The 16303-nt window shown below is 52.4% G+C and overlaps 2 protein-coding genes across 6 annotated transcripts in view; one reads left to right on the top strand and one right to left on the bottom strand.

The window, feature by feature from the left end:
* TDRD5 (tudor domain containing 5) overlaps nucleotides 1-3147 on the bottom strand; it is a 39512-nt gene extending 36365 nt beyond the window's left edge. Inside the window, exon 1 of one of the 5 annotated variants that reach the window (XM_038413967.2) lies at nucleotides 3020-3147. The gene's annotated coding sequence lies outside the window, so the exon portion shown is untranslated. The remainder of the gene's footprint in view (nucleotides 1-3019) is intronic. The other 4 variants (XM_043491372.1, XM_043491371.1, XM_038413971.2 and 1 more) reach the window with 4 other exon arrangements.
* NPHS2 (NPHS2 stomatin family member, podocin) lies at nucleotides 1578-16244 on the top strand. Its single transcript, XM_038413980.2, has 8 exons — nucleotides 1578-1924; nucleotides 6851-6954; nucleotides 8390-8462; nucleotides 10234-10316; nucleotides 11708-11911; nucleotides 12716-12771; nucleotides 14586-14664; nucleotides 15593-16244. The coding sequence occupies exons 1-8, from the start codon at nucleotides 1621-1623 to the stop codon at nucleotides 15866-15868; spliced, it is 1179 nt and encodes a 392-aa protein (XP_038269908.2). The 5' UTR covers nucleotides 1578-1620; the 3' UTR covers nucleotides 15869-16244.
* The last annotated feature ends 59 nt before the right edge of the window (nucleotides 16245-16303 follow it).

Genomic DNA, 16303 nt, shown 5'->3' with positions numbered 1-16303 from the left:
GTTTCCTGTGCTTCATACAGCTCGGCAAAGAACCAGCCACACTTCCGGCACCATATAAAAATGAAAGCTGCTGTATTGTTAGTTACTTTGCCCACCAACAAAATGCAGCCCCTTCTGTGGGCAGAATGCTGCTACCAGCTCACAGCAACATTTGGCAATAGTCTGGAGCAGGAAGTGAAGGGTATCAACTGGAACTGCAGAAAGAAACAGTTACCATTTAACAGCAGATACCAATGAGAACCAAGGGAAGGAGGGCAGAGAGACAGAGAAATAAATCAAAGCAGCAGACAGGTGGTCAGGGCATTTCCGTTTCATTCTAGTTTCGGAGGCCAGAGGTGAATGAACATAACCCTTGGCTTGTCATCGCTCTGCTAAGTGGATGCCTAGTTTTAAAAAAAATATATACTTTGGGGTTTTTCCTCTTTCCCCGTTAACAATCAATTGAAACCAATTTCTGTGAGCCCCAAATTTAAACTGCCATGAAACAGAATTTTCCTCTCCCAGAGGCCTGAGTGAAAAGCTTTATGCAGTTTACCCTGTAAGAATTAACCCTCTCCCTGCTAACAAGCATGTACTGACAACCCAATGGAACTCTCTGATCTAGCATGCCAGTGAGAGGGCGTCCTTCACACCCCTTCTGAGTGTGTGTGTTATGCAGATTATTGTCCCCCCCACGACACTGCACATCTTGAGACCCGAAGGAGCTATTTCAGGCACAAAGTTACAGTTCTGTCATTTAAACAAGAGTCTTAAATGCCTCATACCTCAATGCTCCAGCTGTAAAATGTGGACGATGACTCTGACCGCCTATGTAAAGCATTTGGAGACCTTATGATGAAAATCTCTAGAAAAAGAGCTGGGTATTATTATTGTTAATCCTGCAATGAGCCCCATGCCCTGAGCCCTACTGGAGCCACACTAAATTCAACCAAGCTCGGCTCAAGGGAACACATTGCTGGATTGGCACCGAACTGCCTCACTTGAATTTGAAAAGCAATGTCATGGTTACATTCCAGTGCGAACAGTTGTATGTCAGCATGCCCCTGCTGCATCGGGAACCCAACTACCAGTTTCTAGGGAGCAGAGCCAGTGAGGAGCAATCCCCCCATCCCAAGCCCTAATGGAGATAGTTTCTAAACATGGGAAATATTCAGGATTTGACTTGGGCAGTTGCTTTCAACAGCAAAGGTTTGGAATTCTCCATCCAAGTCCTGGTGCTAGTGATGCCAGGAAAGTTCAGGAGCCTCGCGAGCTGGATGGCTGCATTGGGGGTGGTGTTTACTTTACAGATGCACAAAAAGACCCCTTTGTGTGAGTATCAATGCATTTTATGCCAAAGTCATGCAAGAGCACACAGACCCGCATCAGGGATTCCATTGTCTTGGCATCTGATTGGCAGGACTGAGCCTTCCTGAAACTGCCCTGCCAGTGCCAGGTAGGTGGGGGATAGGACAGTGTCTGGGAAAACAGCTTGCTTGGCTCACTGTCCAACAAGTCTAACAAGCCCAGAGAATGATCAAAACCTCCTGCGCCTCCCCCGCCGGCCACCTCCTCCACTCCCCGATAAATTCCCAAGACCGGTCATCCTGCTGCCGCAGCAAGCTGCTTCCCAAGAGCTGCATGCTCCTTCGCTCGCAGCCCCCGATGAGGATGGAAAGACGGTCTCGCAGCTCCTCCAAGGAGTCCCACAGGAGGAACAGGGAGCCTGCAGACTCACGGGGCAGGAGAGAGAAGGTGGAGAGCAGAAGAGCAGCCAGCAAGGACAGAGAGGGGCTCAAGAGGGGGAAAGCCAAGGAGGGCAAGAGCCCCATGGAGACAGACAGCAGGGTGCCGAGTTCCACAGTGGTAGATGTGGACGATGTGGTGTCTTTCGATGAGGAAACAGAGGTGATGGCACTGCTGGAAAGCGAGCGACAAGAGGAAGGTAAGATTTGGAAAGGGCAGGAGAGCAGTAGGCACAGAGGCTACTGGCTTATGGGGCACTGGGGTCCAATTCTGCTCTGATCCCTGTATCGTCATTTACACCAGTGCAAAGGGAAAGCAAAGCAAGTACAATAAGTGCATGGTGCAGGAACAAGCAAGCGATCACACAAACCCCCAGGGCCAGATTTTCAGAAGGCCTCAGCACCAGGCCCTGGGGCTAGCCAGGATGCTCAGAGACATCAGGACCTGTTCCATTTCTAATAAAGCAACAAATTTAGCAGCAAACAGCATCCATCCTGCATCCCTTTAGGCCTCAGAGCACTGCTCATTAGCTTCGTTAGGCCACAGCCTCACTAGCTCTATTACCTCTTAACCCTGAGAAGCACAGGGGATTATATAATACCCTTAGATGGAAGAAGTTTCTAGCTAGAGTTATCCTAGGGGTCTCTTAAGCCTTGCTCTGCCCAGAACACACCTGAACCAACCTATTGCCACAGAAAACAGATCAAGATGGCCAGTTCCAGGGGCAGGGATTTGGCACAGGGGGAAGAAGGGGGACTGTGAGGTGATCAGCAGAGCTCTTTGCCTCTCATCCTTTGTACATTGGCACTGTACTACCAATAGGCACAGACTTTATCCATAGAACTGATCTGTTCAGCCCTAGCATCACGGGGATGGGAGGGAATGCAAAGAAGCAGCAAAAACCCTCCCCAGTCCAGCTGCTCTGCTGCCCCAGCTTTACTTCTCTCTCCCTGATGATTAATCTACAGCTGCCTCCTTCCTCTAAGGAGTTCTGTCTTGATTACAGGGAGCTGCTCATTGCTACAACCAAGATACTAAGCCACACAATCAGAGCATTGTTGGAGATTCTGAGGACATGAAATTTGGGAGCATTTCCAGCCACAGGTTTAGTTCAGCTTGTTGTAGGGAGAAGGTCCAGCTGCAAAACTCAGATACAGACTGTGAACCTTATAGCTTGGTGTGTTGGCATGTGGTGCTTAGGTTCAAGCTCCTCTCTAGACCTGGCCTTTCTGCAGATAGCCCCTAAAGGCAGAAGGGACTATCATAGTCAGTGGAAGCAGGGATGTTAACTCACCTTTGGAAAGAGTAAGCGTTCTGCTTTCAGGGTTGTGCCTGCACCCAGCAGGAAGCCATCTGCCCACTAGAGTCACAGGTTCTCTAAAGGGGGCAGTAGCCCTGAAAGGCCAGCTTTTAAGGGCAGCCAGTGGCAGCTGGAGTATGCCCACTTTGGGGAGAGGATGGAGTCAGCATCAGCTCAGTAGGAGAAAGGGGTTCTTGCTCTCCTTCCTACCAGTCTACTGACGGGAGGTAAGAAAGGAAGGTTCAAAGGGGGAATATTTTAAGAGCAAAACCAAGGGAGCTAATATAGCCTAGTGGACAGAGCACCTGCCTGAAGGCAGAAGCATTGGGTTGTGGGCCACAGAGTGGGTGCATGAGCTGAGAGAGTGAGCTTTCCTATCTGTTAAGTGGGGGAAATAATCAATGTCACAGGGAGTGTGTGAGGCTTAACTTATTCCTGATTGTGAAGCCTGAATGGAAGGGGTTATAAATGCATGAGCGTTGCAGGAGCTGGTAGGTTACAGAGAGAGCGCAGCTATCCTCACACAGGACAGGGGAGGCTTAGGATCTGTTTAAAATGACCTCTGCTTTCTGATTTTTCTCCTTCCTATACTGTCCATTAGTAAATAAACATCTGGACTCAGAGCTCAGACCACCATTCTTTCATTGTAAGCCTTTACCCTCTCTCTCACACACATGCCAGGTCTCGTCCTCTATAAATAGCAATTAATCCAGTCCTACAGCTTCAGACAAAGTTAAGAGCCAGAATTGTCGGGAAAGGCTCACTTGTTGCTCTGAGTCACAGCATTGACCCTGAAGAACAGCCTGGCTCAGAGAATTAGTAAGAGCCCAGGTAGCCTTTCATCTAGAAGTCACTGCTGCCCATCCACCTGGGGTTGCTGGGGAATAAGAGTTGTTTCCCTCTGATATCTGTTTGATGATACCTGGGTAACATTAGGTCCCACAGGAGAGATGCCCACATCACAGAACTCACCAGGGGCTTTAGCTCTAGTGGCTAGAGTGGCCAGCCACATAAAAAGGCCAAAGACTTAATAGCAGGGGTCTCAAACTCAGTTTACCGTAGGGCCAGTGCCAGTCCTCAAATCCTCCCAGCGGCCCAATGATGTCACTGAAGATGGTGTTCAGAAAAGAAAATGTTGATATTGTATTTTTTATTTTGAATTTCTTAGAAATAATAAAACTGTCATACAACTTTATACAATTCTTCCCCTGCCAGAGGGTTTTTAGTGTTTGCCAGACACCTGGCAATGCTTCAGTTCTGTCGGTTTGTTGATGTTTGGCCTCAGTTGCTGAGCAGTTGAAACCATCAGGATTGCAGCAAGGTGTGCATCAGATAGTTGTGTCGGTATTTAGGCTTGTTTATATTCATTGTGGGAAAAAGTGATGCTGCCTCCATGGCTGACTCTGCCCGGCAACTAATGATGATATCTCTGTCCCTCTCCCCCAGCCAAAGGGAGCTGCGGGGGACGGCACCCGCAAAAACAATGCCGGTAGCGTGTCTGCTGGGGTCTCTCCTCCGTGGGCTGCAGTGGGGAGGTTCAAGGGCCGCAGGTGGCCCACAAACCTGGGACTTTGAGACCCCTGCTTAATAGCTTCCAAGCAGCAGGATTGTCTCTGAGCTAAGGGATTGACCTGGGCACTGGGAGAGCTGGGTTCAGTTCCCAGTTGTGCCACTAAGTCCCCATGGGCAAGTCACTTTAGTCTCTCTGTGCCTCAGTTCCCTCTGTAAAATGGGGATAACAGCATTTCCTTTGTCTATTGTTTGGGGCAGGGACTATCTCTTACTGTGTGTATCCCTAGCACCCTCAGGCCAGGCCTCAAGCAATACTGCTAACTAATGGGGATAGACCAGAGGTGGGCAAACTACAGCCCGCGGGCCACATCCAGCCTGTGGGACCATCCTGCTGGCCCTTGAACTCCCGGCCGGGGAGGCTAGCCGCCGGCCTCTCCCCCGCAGCCTCACCTCGCCGCACCGCCAGCGCTCTGGCCCGTTGCTCCTGCCGGGCGGCGTGGCTGGCTCCGGCATGGTAAGGGGGCGGGGAGTCTCAGGGGACAGGGAGCAGGGGGCAGTTGGATGGGTTGGAGGTTCTCGGGGGGGGGCGATCAGAGGACAGGGAACAGGGGAGTTGGATAGGGCATGGGAATCCCGGGGGGCCTTTCAGGGGGTGGAGGTGTGGATAGGGGTCGGGGCAGTCAGGGAGCAGGCGGGGTTAGATGGGGGTGGGGTCCTGGGGCGGTGGTTAGGGGCAAGGGGTCCCAGGAGGGGGCAGTCAGGGGACAAGGAGCAGGGGGTTTGGATGGGTCGGGATTCTGAGGGGGGTAGTCAGGGAGTGGGAAGTGGGAGGGGCAGGATAGGGGGCAGGGGCCAGGCTGTTTGGGGAGGCATACCTTCCCTACCCGGCCCTCCATACAGTTTTGCAACCCCAATGTGGCCCTCAGGCCAAAAAGTTTGCCTACCCCTGGGATAGACGATAGCCTCTATGAGTGGTTCCAGTGCGTCAGGGTTGAAGCATAGTGCAGTGGGGCAACATCCGTTGCTCCTGCTTGTGCTGTGGATCCCCAGGCCCATAAAGCTGGCACAAAAGAAAGAGCTGTTGCAACTTCCCCTTGCATTGGGTGGCCTCTAGTCATTCTCTGCTCAGGGAACAGCCTCCTCAGGAGTGAATCAGACACTACCATCAGGTCAGTAAACATGCAGACCCAGAGCCAGCTGCTGCCCCTGCCAAAGATCTTCAGTGGGCTCCTTGAGCTCAGGACTCTTAGACCAACCACAGGGAAGCTGCTGGCCTCACCTTTCTTCCCATGTTACAGCAAAGCCCCCCCTCGCATACACACACACACACACACACACACACACACACACACAGAGCGTGGGTTCTTCGCAGCTGCCCATTTCACACTGTGGCCTCATGCCATGGCACAAAGGCCTGGACCCAGATCCTCAGATGTATTTAGGCACCTAACTCCCATTAAAACCTTTGAGGATCTGGGCCTTTGTTCCTAAGGGCACTAATGGAAAAGTGGCACGTGGCACACCCTGGCCTGCCAAAACCACAAGCCTGGGGTTTGGGCTGCAGCCTCTAGTCCCTCTTATTGGTGTGGATTTCCAGGCATAGCAGACACACCCATGCACAGTGCTACACTCAGTAGGGTCGAGGTTGCCGCTGGAATCCATTTCAAAAGGACACACAGGCTTAGCCTGAGATTCCCCTGTAACAGTCCCAGATGAATAATGCGGCCTCCTCTTAGAACAGCAGAGAGAAGTAGAGCTTTCACCTGATTCTGGTGCCCTCCTGGAATCAGCACTGGCTTTGTCTGGTTCATGCGTCCAGCTGGGAGTCTGCTCATGGACAATGGAATTGTCCCAAACACACAGCGATAAAAGCTTCGTACCCAGCCCCCAGAGGAGCTACACCACCCCGACAGAAGAGATGCTGGCTCAGGCTGCACCTGGGGAATGGGACATGCTGAATGCCTCTTCTTTGCTGGGACTTTCAGAGTATTTCTCATGAATATTTAAAGTACAGTACCAGCAGTAGTGCCGGATCAGCACTTGTTCCCCATGGTGCTGTCAGAATACATATGGTAATGCAGCCTCTGCTCCAAAATGCTAACACACAACCATGTTTTTACCCTTTTAAGCCAGGCCCTGAATACTGACTCCAGTGTCTTGGTCAAATTCCAGCCAACTCTGCCTGTCTCTGAGCAGGTTTTGATCACCTGGTGGAAGCTGAATTTCTGACCACGCAAGCAGGTGTCAATCGGGAAATCGTGTCAATATGGAAATAGGCACCTGCTAATGTGTTCTTTCTTTATTTTTCTTTAGGGATGACATCTCCCGGTCGAGGTATCTGTGAGTGGCTTCTTACCATCTTGTCCCTTCTCTTCATCATAGTGACCTTCCCCATTTCTGTCTGGTTCTGCATGAAGGTGAGGCTATGCATGGTGTGCTTGACTTTGCAACCTTATTGTGGTATTTTAACATAGTTTTTGTGTGTAATTTCCTAGAGTTTTAAAAAAGCAAACAGAAAACACAGAAATGCCATCATGTGGCATCATACTGATACCCACGTAGGTCCTCAGCAGGGTCAGAACCTTTACATACCCCACTCAGCCCTCTGCTACTTGAGCTAATGGATTAACTGATAGCGATAGTTGGTTGTTATACTCAATATGGCCCAGCACTAGAGGGGGATGAGACACATAGCCAGATCGTTTCCCAGATATTTGCTGACAGCAGAGGAATGGTGAGACTCAAGCATAGGTGCTGGAACAATTTTTAAAGTCGGGGTGCTGAAAGCTATTACCATGTATCTGGTGGTTAGTACTACTTCAAGCCAGGGGTTCAAATCAGCAGGTGCTGCCACACCACTAGCACCTATGGTCTCAAGGATCTTGGGTTCCATTCCAGGCTGGAGGGGAGTGTATTCTAGTGTGCAAACTCTTCTGCCCATTCCCCTCCAATCTGGTCCTGTCCTGTCCTTACCCTGGGCTCCTTGTCCCAGTCCTATCCTCCTCACCTAGCCAGTCCCAGTCCCCACTCCTCAGACTTTTCATCCCAGTCCCCATCTCCTTTGCCCAGCCAGTCCCAGTTCCCTGCTCCCAGCTCCTCAACCCATCTATCTGTGTCTCCCGCTCAGCCTCCTACGTCCACAGTCCCCATCCCCACTGGCTCCCAGTCCCAGTTTCCCACCCCAGCCAACCTGTCTAATCTCAGTGTCCCTCCCCCCAATCTGACTCCTTGTCCCAGGCTCTCTGCTCAGCCAGTCCCAGTTGCCTCCTTGCACACTGGCTCCTCTCAGATCTGTCTCCCCTCCCCCACTACACTGCTTCCCATTCCCAGTCTCCCCCTCAGTGGCTCTCAGTCCCACCCCCAGCTCCCTGTCGTGGTCTCTTTGCACAGCCAATCACAATCTCCCCCGACCCCAATGCACAGTCCCCGTTCATTCCTCACCCCTGCCCCCCTCCCAGAATTCTTCATCCCAGTGTTCTCGCCCCACCCCAGAGCTGGCTCTTGCCTGCTCTGCGTTTGATTCAAGTGGCTTCCTGCTCGATGCTGCCTAGGCCCTGGAGGGAGATCACTGAAAGCACTGGAGAGACAGGCTCCCTGCTCTCAGTTCCACTGGCCACAGGTGCAATTGCCATACAGTCTCTGGGCCAGACTCTCAGTTAGTGCAAATGGAAATAGCAGCCCTGGAGTGAATGGAGCGACACTAGCTGACGGCTCTGGCTGGCTGGCTCTGCACAGTTTGCCTTTCGGTGGTTTTCCCAAAACAATGATTTTGCCAGCTTCTCTTCCAGTGCCGCAGCCCTTCCCCCAGAGCCCCACCTCCTCCAGTTCCAGCCTCTCTGTCTCCCACTGCAGATCGTGCGGGAGTACGAGAGAGCCATCGTGTTCCGACTTGGGCGCCTCCTTCCCGGAAGGCCCCGAGGGCCCGGTAAGCAACTTGTTCGCTCCTTCACCCCTTTCTCTCGCCACACTCATGCAAGGCTCCAACAGGGCTCCCAGAAGTGCTAGGCCGGCCACCCCATCCCCACTGTTCCCAGAGGATCCCACACCCAGTGTCCCCCTCCCTGTGCCCTGCCCCTCTCACCCCACCCACCACAAATGTACATCGTGACCCAGGCCAGCCTCTGCTAATCCTGAGTCTGCAATGGGGTGGATGCACCCTTCTCCTCTCCCCCCATCCGAAGGCCTTGTCCTCCTAACACCCCACCCCTGCGGGCTCTGGCAGTCTCCCTCCCTTACCAGGTCTGCTAATGGCTGGCAATGCGGCATTGCCCGCTGCTTGGCAGGCGACTGGCTCCTCAAAGGGCTGGCTGCCCTTTGGGCTGCTGCAGCCACAGGAGATGAGTCGGGTGAGGGGCATCTGGAAATCCTGTGCCCAGTGCCTGCGACTCCCTTGGCCCTCTCCCGCTCCATGCAGCCGAGCCAAGAAAGGAGTAGGCAATTCTTAGGACCCTTGTTTCCTCTTCTGGCAATAGCAGCTCCTGTGGGGCTCCCAACCCCTGTAGGCCTCCAACCACTGCTGAAATGGTGGGGTCAGGCTTCATGCCCCCTGGTTCCCTTCTCCCTCCCAACCATGAGGAAGCGGAAATGCAGCCGCTTTCCCACCCCCAACTGCAGGTTGTGGTTGTCTCCCTATACGTCTCCTCCCACAGGGCCCTTCGCCTCTGTGTGCCATGCTCAGCTTGCTCCATCCACACTCCGCACATGTTAGCTGCCTGGGGGGCCCTTGCATTAAGACCCTATGGGCCTGGCACCCCTCTCCTCAAAGCCCCCACTGTGAGGACTCTAGGCAGCCAAGGGCCTGAGCAGGGCCGGCTCTAGGTTTTTTACCACCCCAAACTCAGGTGGGGCTGGGGCTTGCAGGCGGTGCTGGAAGCGGAGGGAGTGATGTCACCTTCTCCCAGCGCCTGCAGGGGCTTTACCCCCTCCCCCACCAGGCCGCGCAGAGAAGCCCCTGTATAAGGGGTGGCACAAGGCAGCGCAGCAGCCAGTGCGCAGAGGAGGGAGTGCAGCCCCGGCAGGACTTGCCCTCTCCTCCCCAGGTAGCGGCTGGGCCCTGGCAGCTCAGCATCCCGGGGCTGGGGCTTCCCCTTCCCGCTGCGGCCGGGGGCACGGCGCCCTTGCCCCGTCTAAGTGGCGCAGCTCCGAGAGTGCAACTGCCCCGAAAAAAAAGGATGGGCTGAATGCCGCCCCTGGAAACGTGCTGCCCCAAGCATGTGCTTGCTTTGCTGGCACCTAGAGCCGGTCCTGGGCCTGAGCCAGAACTCCCGTTCAAACAGTCCACAGCTTGTTCTGATCTGGATCCTGCTCCAAATGTTACAGCTCAGACCCATCTTGGTGCTAAGACGTGGGCTCACCTGTGAAGTGAGAACCCAGCATGCTGAGTGGGGATGCATGACGGGGGACAGCGAGTGACTCTAAAATCTTAGCACTGGGTGGCCAGGGGAACCCCTCAGGGTCTGATGTTTCTGCCACATCTTTTGGGAAGAGTTTATTTCCGTCCCCACCTCCCACCACTCATTCCTGCAGCAGGACATCTGGGCAGGTGTTTAGTGCTGGAGATGCTGCAGCTCTGGGCCCTTCTCTTGGTCTTTGTCTTGTCCTACATAGCCCCAAGTTTGCTCCTATTGGGTCAGGGAGTGGGACTTTCTTCCATGGCATCCAGTCACATGCTGCTGCTCTGTCTCTTCCTCCCCTAGGCCTTTTCTTCTTCCTTCCCTGTCTGGATACATACCACAAGGTAGACCATCGCCTCAAAACCCTAGAGATCCCCTTCCATGAGGTAAGCCAACTCCCTCCCATTTATTCCCTTGCATCTCTAGCATTAGCTTTTCTTATCGTTGGTTAGATCTATTTGCTCCCTAGTGGGAAGGTGGCATAAAACAGTACACCCACCCAAGAGGCAGGCTTAAGCCTGAAGTTAACTGCAGCCAGTGGTTAGTGTCGGTCATTCTACCCTGAAACAATAAAAGTATCTCACACTTAGATAGCACTCTGGATTCTGAGGGACCCCAAAGTGCTTTAGAAGCTGTACACAGCCGCACAGCTGAGATGCAACCAGCTCTGGGCAAAGGACACTAGCTGACTGGCACAGCACACTGCTCCATGCTCATGATCTTATTGCAATCTTACGATATTTGGTGTTTTTATAAGCCCCAGGTCCTGGAGTCAGGTGAATGGGCAAGAATCTCACTTTTTCCCCCTTAATCAACGCTAAGTATCTAGGCTTCATGGCTGTGCAGAAAGGCTCGTAAATGTGACCAAAATGCACCCTAAAAGTGCAGAAACTAGAAAGCACAAATCATACAGGTGGGGTACTTTGTACGTTAAAATCTCACCATTTTTAATCCAAGTTAATGATTTTTGAACACATAAAATGGGCAATACGCACACTAATGCTCAGCACAACACAACACACTGCTGCACAACACAGCACACCAAACATAACCCAATGCACCACTGGCCAGTACAGCACAGCACGTCAAGGAGGAGGGAGGAAGAGTTTTTGGCCAAAGACACTGGGCCAGATTCTTACAAAAAGTGCCAGGGGGTCCCACGCAGAGGAGGCTGGGGCATGGTTCTTAAGATCTCATCTGAAGGACCTCCACATATGTACCAGCCTTGGAAGGACAGCCTGCTGGGATTAGAGTCTGTCATTTCCAGGGTCTAGGCAGGCACAGGCCAGTGGGGAGCAGCTCTCCCTATGCCCAAATCCTTTGTTTCCATTTCTTTCCTTGGCTCCCTCTCCCTGCATTCCTTATACCCGGCTGCATTACTAGTTAATAGCAGCTTCTAGAGCCCCCACCCGAGATTCTTTCTGTGGGGGCAGCTTGGAGCAGGGACCATCCTGCATGACTTCTAGCATGCAGTGGACGCTGCCGTAAACAGTGATAATCACATTGTTCTCGGCGCTGCACACACATAGTAAGAGACAGTCTGCCCAAACCACTTACGTGGTAAATAGACAAGACAGGCCAAAAGCAGGATAGAAAAGAGAGGCAAAGTGACTTGCCCGGGGTCAGAGCTAGGACCAGAATCCCTATGATCTCCTGAGTCTCAGCCCAGTGCCTTACCCACAAGGCCATTCTTCCTCTCCTGCAATGTTCCCAGCTCCTCCATCCTGCCCCAGAGTTATCAGAACCAGCTCCATCACCCCCAACATTCTCTGTCTAGGTGGTGACCAAAGACATGGTTACCGTGGAAATAGATGCTGTCTGCTACTACCGGATGGAAAATGCCTCTCTCCTCCTAACCAGCGTGGCCAACCTCTCCAGCGCTGTTCAGCTGCTGGTACAGACAACCATGAAGCGCTTGCTGGCCCATCGATCCTTCAGTGAAATCCTCCTGGAGAGGAAGAGCATTGGCCAGGAAATGAAGGTATCTCCACATGGAGGTGGGCAGCTGTGGGGCCAGAGCGCTGGGGCAGTGCAGTAGATCGATCTTTCAACACATGGTGTATAAAGGGCCTCAGGGAAAGGCCTATAAGAAGCCCACAGTGATCAGTTGCAGGGATCAGTCATAGCTTCTGGTGACTTGCTGCACCCAATGGAAGGCAACAGTGTGATGATTATATTTTGAGTCCCTTGGGTTAGAGAGGCTGTCCAAGGGCAAAGTACTTTGGTGAAATGCAGGCCTGATGGGCCGCAGCCACAGATAAAGCAGGTTTCTCCTCCAATCCAGCTGCTGAACGGGTTCTGGGGGAAGCAATCCACGCTGGGAAATGATCAGCCATCCCCATTCAAATGACACATCCAGGGCCAAATTCAGGCATGGGGTAAGTGGGACCCACTCCGTTGATTTCAGTGGAGTTACACCAGAACTGGATTTTTTGAGGCAGCAATGGTGCTTCTGAGTCATCTGACTTCTCCGGGAGCAAATCTTCCTGAGCACAGTGCGAGTCCCAGAAGCCAAGAGCAATGAAGACATACATGGCAGCCTACCTCCTTGCCCTGCCCTCTACAGGGATTTGTCTTGGTGTCCAACCTTTAGAGACACTTAAGCCTTTTAACCAGAAGTGTTATTCTGTAGCATGCACAAGTATCCATAGCAGACACATCCCTCCAACACGAGCTCTCAGGCAGTGAACCATATGAGCCTGTGCCGACTGTCTGACTTGTTTGTAAGTGCCTTGGCACAGTGCCACACAAACTGCCCACAGTCAGTATATCCCCATCTCTACAGGTTGCCTTGGATGCAGTCACATGTCGCTGGGGAATCAAGGTGGAGAGAACAGAAATGTAGGTAGGAAACGTATGAAATGGAGACGCAGCAGGGTAAAGAAACCTCCCCATCCCCTTTGCAAATACTACTTGCTAATGTCTGGTCCTTTTCCACCTTTGCCCCTGAAGCTCTATCCAGGTGTCACCTCTTCAGCGCCCCAGGCCCCAGCCAGCCCTTCTCCTTTGCCCATTGTGATGGGTTTGGTCACAGAGACCCCCTTGGGACTGTTACCTGATGTGCTGAAATTACCTCTGAGCCCGTTTTCCCTGCTAGCTTGGGACTCCAGAACCCTGCCTTGTTGAGCCAGACACGCTAGCCTGCTGCAACACAGACCCAGGTCTGAACCATGCCCCCAAAGCTGCAGACTAACCAAAACTGCTCAGTAGGTTTCCTATCTCCAACACCCAGACACCCAGCTCCCAGTGGGATCCAAACCCCAAATAAATCCATTTTACTCTGTATAAAGCTTATGCAGGGTAAACTCATAAATTGTCTGCCCTCTATAACAAAGATAGAGAGATAGGCACAGCTGTTTGCCCTCCCCCCCCACCAGGTATTAATACATACTCTGGGTTAATTAATAAACAAAAGTGATTTTATTAAGTATAAAAAGTAGGATTTAAGTGGTTTCAAGTAATAACAGACAGAACAAAGTAAGTTACCAAGCAAAATAAAACAAAACATGCAAGTCTAAGCCTAATACATTAAGAAACTGAATACTGGTAAAATCTCACCCTCAGAGATATTCCACTAAATTTAATTCACAGACTAGACTCCTTCCTAGCCTGGCCCCATCCTTTCCCCTGGTACAGTTCTTTTTAGTTCCAGCTCAGGTGATAACTAGGGGACTAGGATGACTGGCAGCCCCCTTTGTTCTGTTCCACCCCCTTTGGCACAAGGCAGGAATCTTTTGTCTCTCTGGGTCTCCACCCCTCCTTCTAAATGGAAAACCAGGTTTAAGATGGATTCCAGTACCAAGTCACATAGTCAAATGTCCTTTGAGACCCCAGCCGCCATTCTTCCTGGCCTGATTTACAGGAACACAGGAAAGCTGGCAAGTAAACAGAGCCATTTACAACCAATTGTCCTGGTTAATGGGAGCCGTCAAGATTCCAAGCCATTATTAATGGCCCACACTTTGCATAGTTACAATAGGACTTTAGAGTAATACTTCATATTTCTAGCTTCAGAATGATACAAGAATGATACATTCATACAAATAGGATGACCACACTCAGTAGATTATAAGCTTTGTAATGATACCTTACAAGAGACCTTTTGCATAAAGCATATTCCAGTTACATTATATTCACATTCCAAGCATATTTTCATAAAGCATATGGAGTGCAACATCACACCCACATACTCAGCACCTCCACTCACTGGGCTGCAAAAGTTTAAATGGCACAAAACGCTCGTGTTTTCCAGCTCGGGCCAGCTCCTCAGTGGGGAAACTCAGCATAGTGCCACAGATGTCGTCAGAGCTACACCCATTTACACCAGCTGGGAATCTGGTCCTGTTATTGCAATTCAGATTTCCAGGCCCGGTTCTGAAGGAGGAAAGCACAGCTCAGCCAATAACAGACCCTAGTTCAAGAATCCAAGTGTCTCTGGGAAAGACCCCCGTGATTCCAGTGCTCGGTGGGTTGGGCCCAACTGGGTGGGAGATGAGATTGGAAGGTTGAAAATCCGAACTCCAGGGACTTTTGTTGGCTGCCTCAGCCCGGGACAGGAGACACTAGGGAACAGTGTCAGACAGGCTAGCAGCCTGGCACTACCCTTGGGCATGGAATTCCAGGGTCCATGTAACTCCGGTCTCTTCTTCCTGCAGCAATCATGTGCGGCTGCCGGCTGAACTGCAGCAGTCCTTGGCAATGGAAGCAGAGGCCCAGAGACAGGCCAAAGTGCGGGTAGGACACCAGCAAATGCCCTATATTCCCATGCAGGTCAATTCCCAGCCTTTTCCGGCCATTTGGACAGAGACCACATACACAACCAGTCAGGGAGATTCCCCCGAGGGCCTAGCTGTCCCTGCCTCTACTGGCTCCTCACCCCATATGCCTTCCCACACACAGCACTGCCTCTCCACACCTGCAGTAGGAGGGGTGCTCCTCCCTACCCCAAGAGGGCTCTCTCCTCTGGCCGCACTGCCCAGTGCCCCTCCACACTCTGTGTTGCAATGCCTATATCCCTCTGTGGAGCCCAGCCATTTCTGCGGCTTGGAGCCGTCCCTATATCAAACTCTTCCCATTGGCCCTCACTGTGGGCTGAGTCTGGGCTGCCTCTGTCCCTGCACTGAGCGATGGGAATCCTAAGAGGAGAGGGCAGGTTAAATGCTGGAGCACAGTGCCTGTCTCCCAAACCCTGAACTGACTGCTCCCTCCTTTGTTTATTTTATATCCCTCCTCCACAGGAGGGCTCCACCCAGTCGAGATCCCCAGGAAGACCCCTCTGACCAGCCCTAGGGGTACTTGACCCACAGGCTGGGGAACCCCACTTTAAAGAATAATAGGAGTTGGTAGGTGCTGCAGCATGGTTACCCTGCTGCAGTCCCAACCTCTCCCAGCAGAGGGCACAGCAGAGAGGTGATGGAGGAGCTCCGGCTGCATAGGCTATTCCACTCCCTCCTTTGCTCAGCAGGAGGCACTGCAGAGACTAAGGTAGGAGCACTGGCCATGGAAGAGCTTGCAGCGACTCCAGCCTAGCAACTTCACTCAGACTCACTATAAGAAACGATGTCAGCTCCCATTAGCCAGGCCCCCTCAGCTCCCGCCAGCTCCAGTGGGGCCAACCCAGTGGAATGATGCAGAAACAGTCATTCATTCCCTTGTGCTGCAGGTGATCGCTGCCGAGGGGGAGAAGGCTGCCTCTGAATCCCTGAAGATGGCAGCCGAGATCTTAGCCAGCTCCCCAGCTGCTGTCCAGCTCCGTTACCTGCACACGCTGCAATGCCTGTCTGCTGAGAAACCTTCCACCATCGTCCTCCCTTTGCCCTTTGACCTAATGAATCTTGTATCTGCCGCTAGCCACAACTCCACAGGCAGCAGCCTTCCCACCAGCGCTCCCAACCACCCTGAGGCTCCAAAGGACAAGAAGGACTCCCCCATGCTATAGAGCCATGCCACGGGGAGCTGGCACCCAGATGGCGCTGCCACGCCAATGGACACCTTCTACCAGATCACTTATCTTCAAACAAGCACCATGGATTGGCCTGCACCATGCCAGCCCTCCAGCATGAACTGTGGAGGGGTTGGGATGGGCAGCAAGCAGGGACCTGTAATATAAAGTGGGCTGGACACAGAAGTTTGAGTTTGCTTTGAAGAAACATTCTGGCTCATCCCGTGTGTGGGGCACTGGAATGGAGCTAGGGGTGGGGACAGGGACGGGAGCTTCCTCTGCGTCTCACCATTTCATTGCTCCTTTCACCCTGCTGTGCTGAGGAGCAGAGGGATGGTATAACTGCTTCCCCCAACCCCAGAGCTGGAGCCCTAGAGATTCCAATTCCGATGAAGTGAGCTGTAGCTCACGAAAGCTTATGGTCTAATAAAT

This window comes from Dermochelys coriacea, chromosome 8 (genome assembly GCF_009764565.3).
Source record: "Dermochelys coriacea isolate rDerCor1 chromosome 8, rDerCor1.pri.v4, whole genome shotgun sequence".
Taxonomy (NCBI): Eukaryota; Metazoa; Chordata; order Testudines; family Dermochelyidae; genus Dermochelys; species Dermochelys coriacea.
Note: the sequence above shows the minus strand (reverse complement) of the source record. Positions and strands in the feature narration are given on the sequence as shown.

What these genes read in the sequence shown, in the direction of transcription:
- NPHS2 (XM_038413980.2), top strand. Translation starts at nt 1,621, where the DNA reads ATGCTCCTTCGCTCGCAGCCCCCGATGAGGATGGAAAGACGGTCTCGC. An exon ending in CTGTCTGGTTCTGCATGAAG is followed by an intron (nt 6,955 to 8,389) that starts GTGAGGCTATGC and finishes CTCCCACTGCAG; the next exon opens with ATCGTGCGGGAGTACGAGAG. An exon ending in CGGAAGGCCCCGAGGGCCCG is followed by an intron (nt 8,463 to 10,233) that starts GTAAGCAACTTG and finishes TTCCTCCCCTAG; the next exon opens with GCCTTTTCTTCTTCCTTCCC.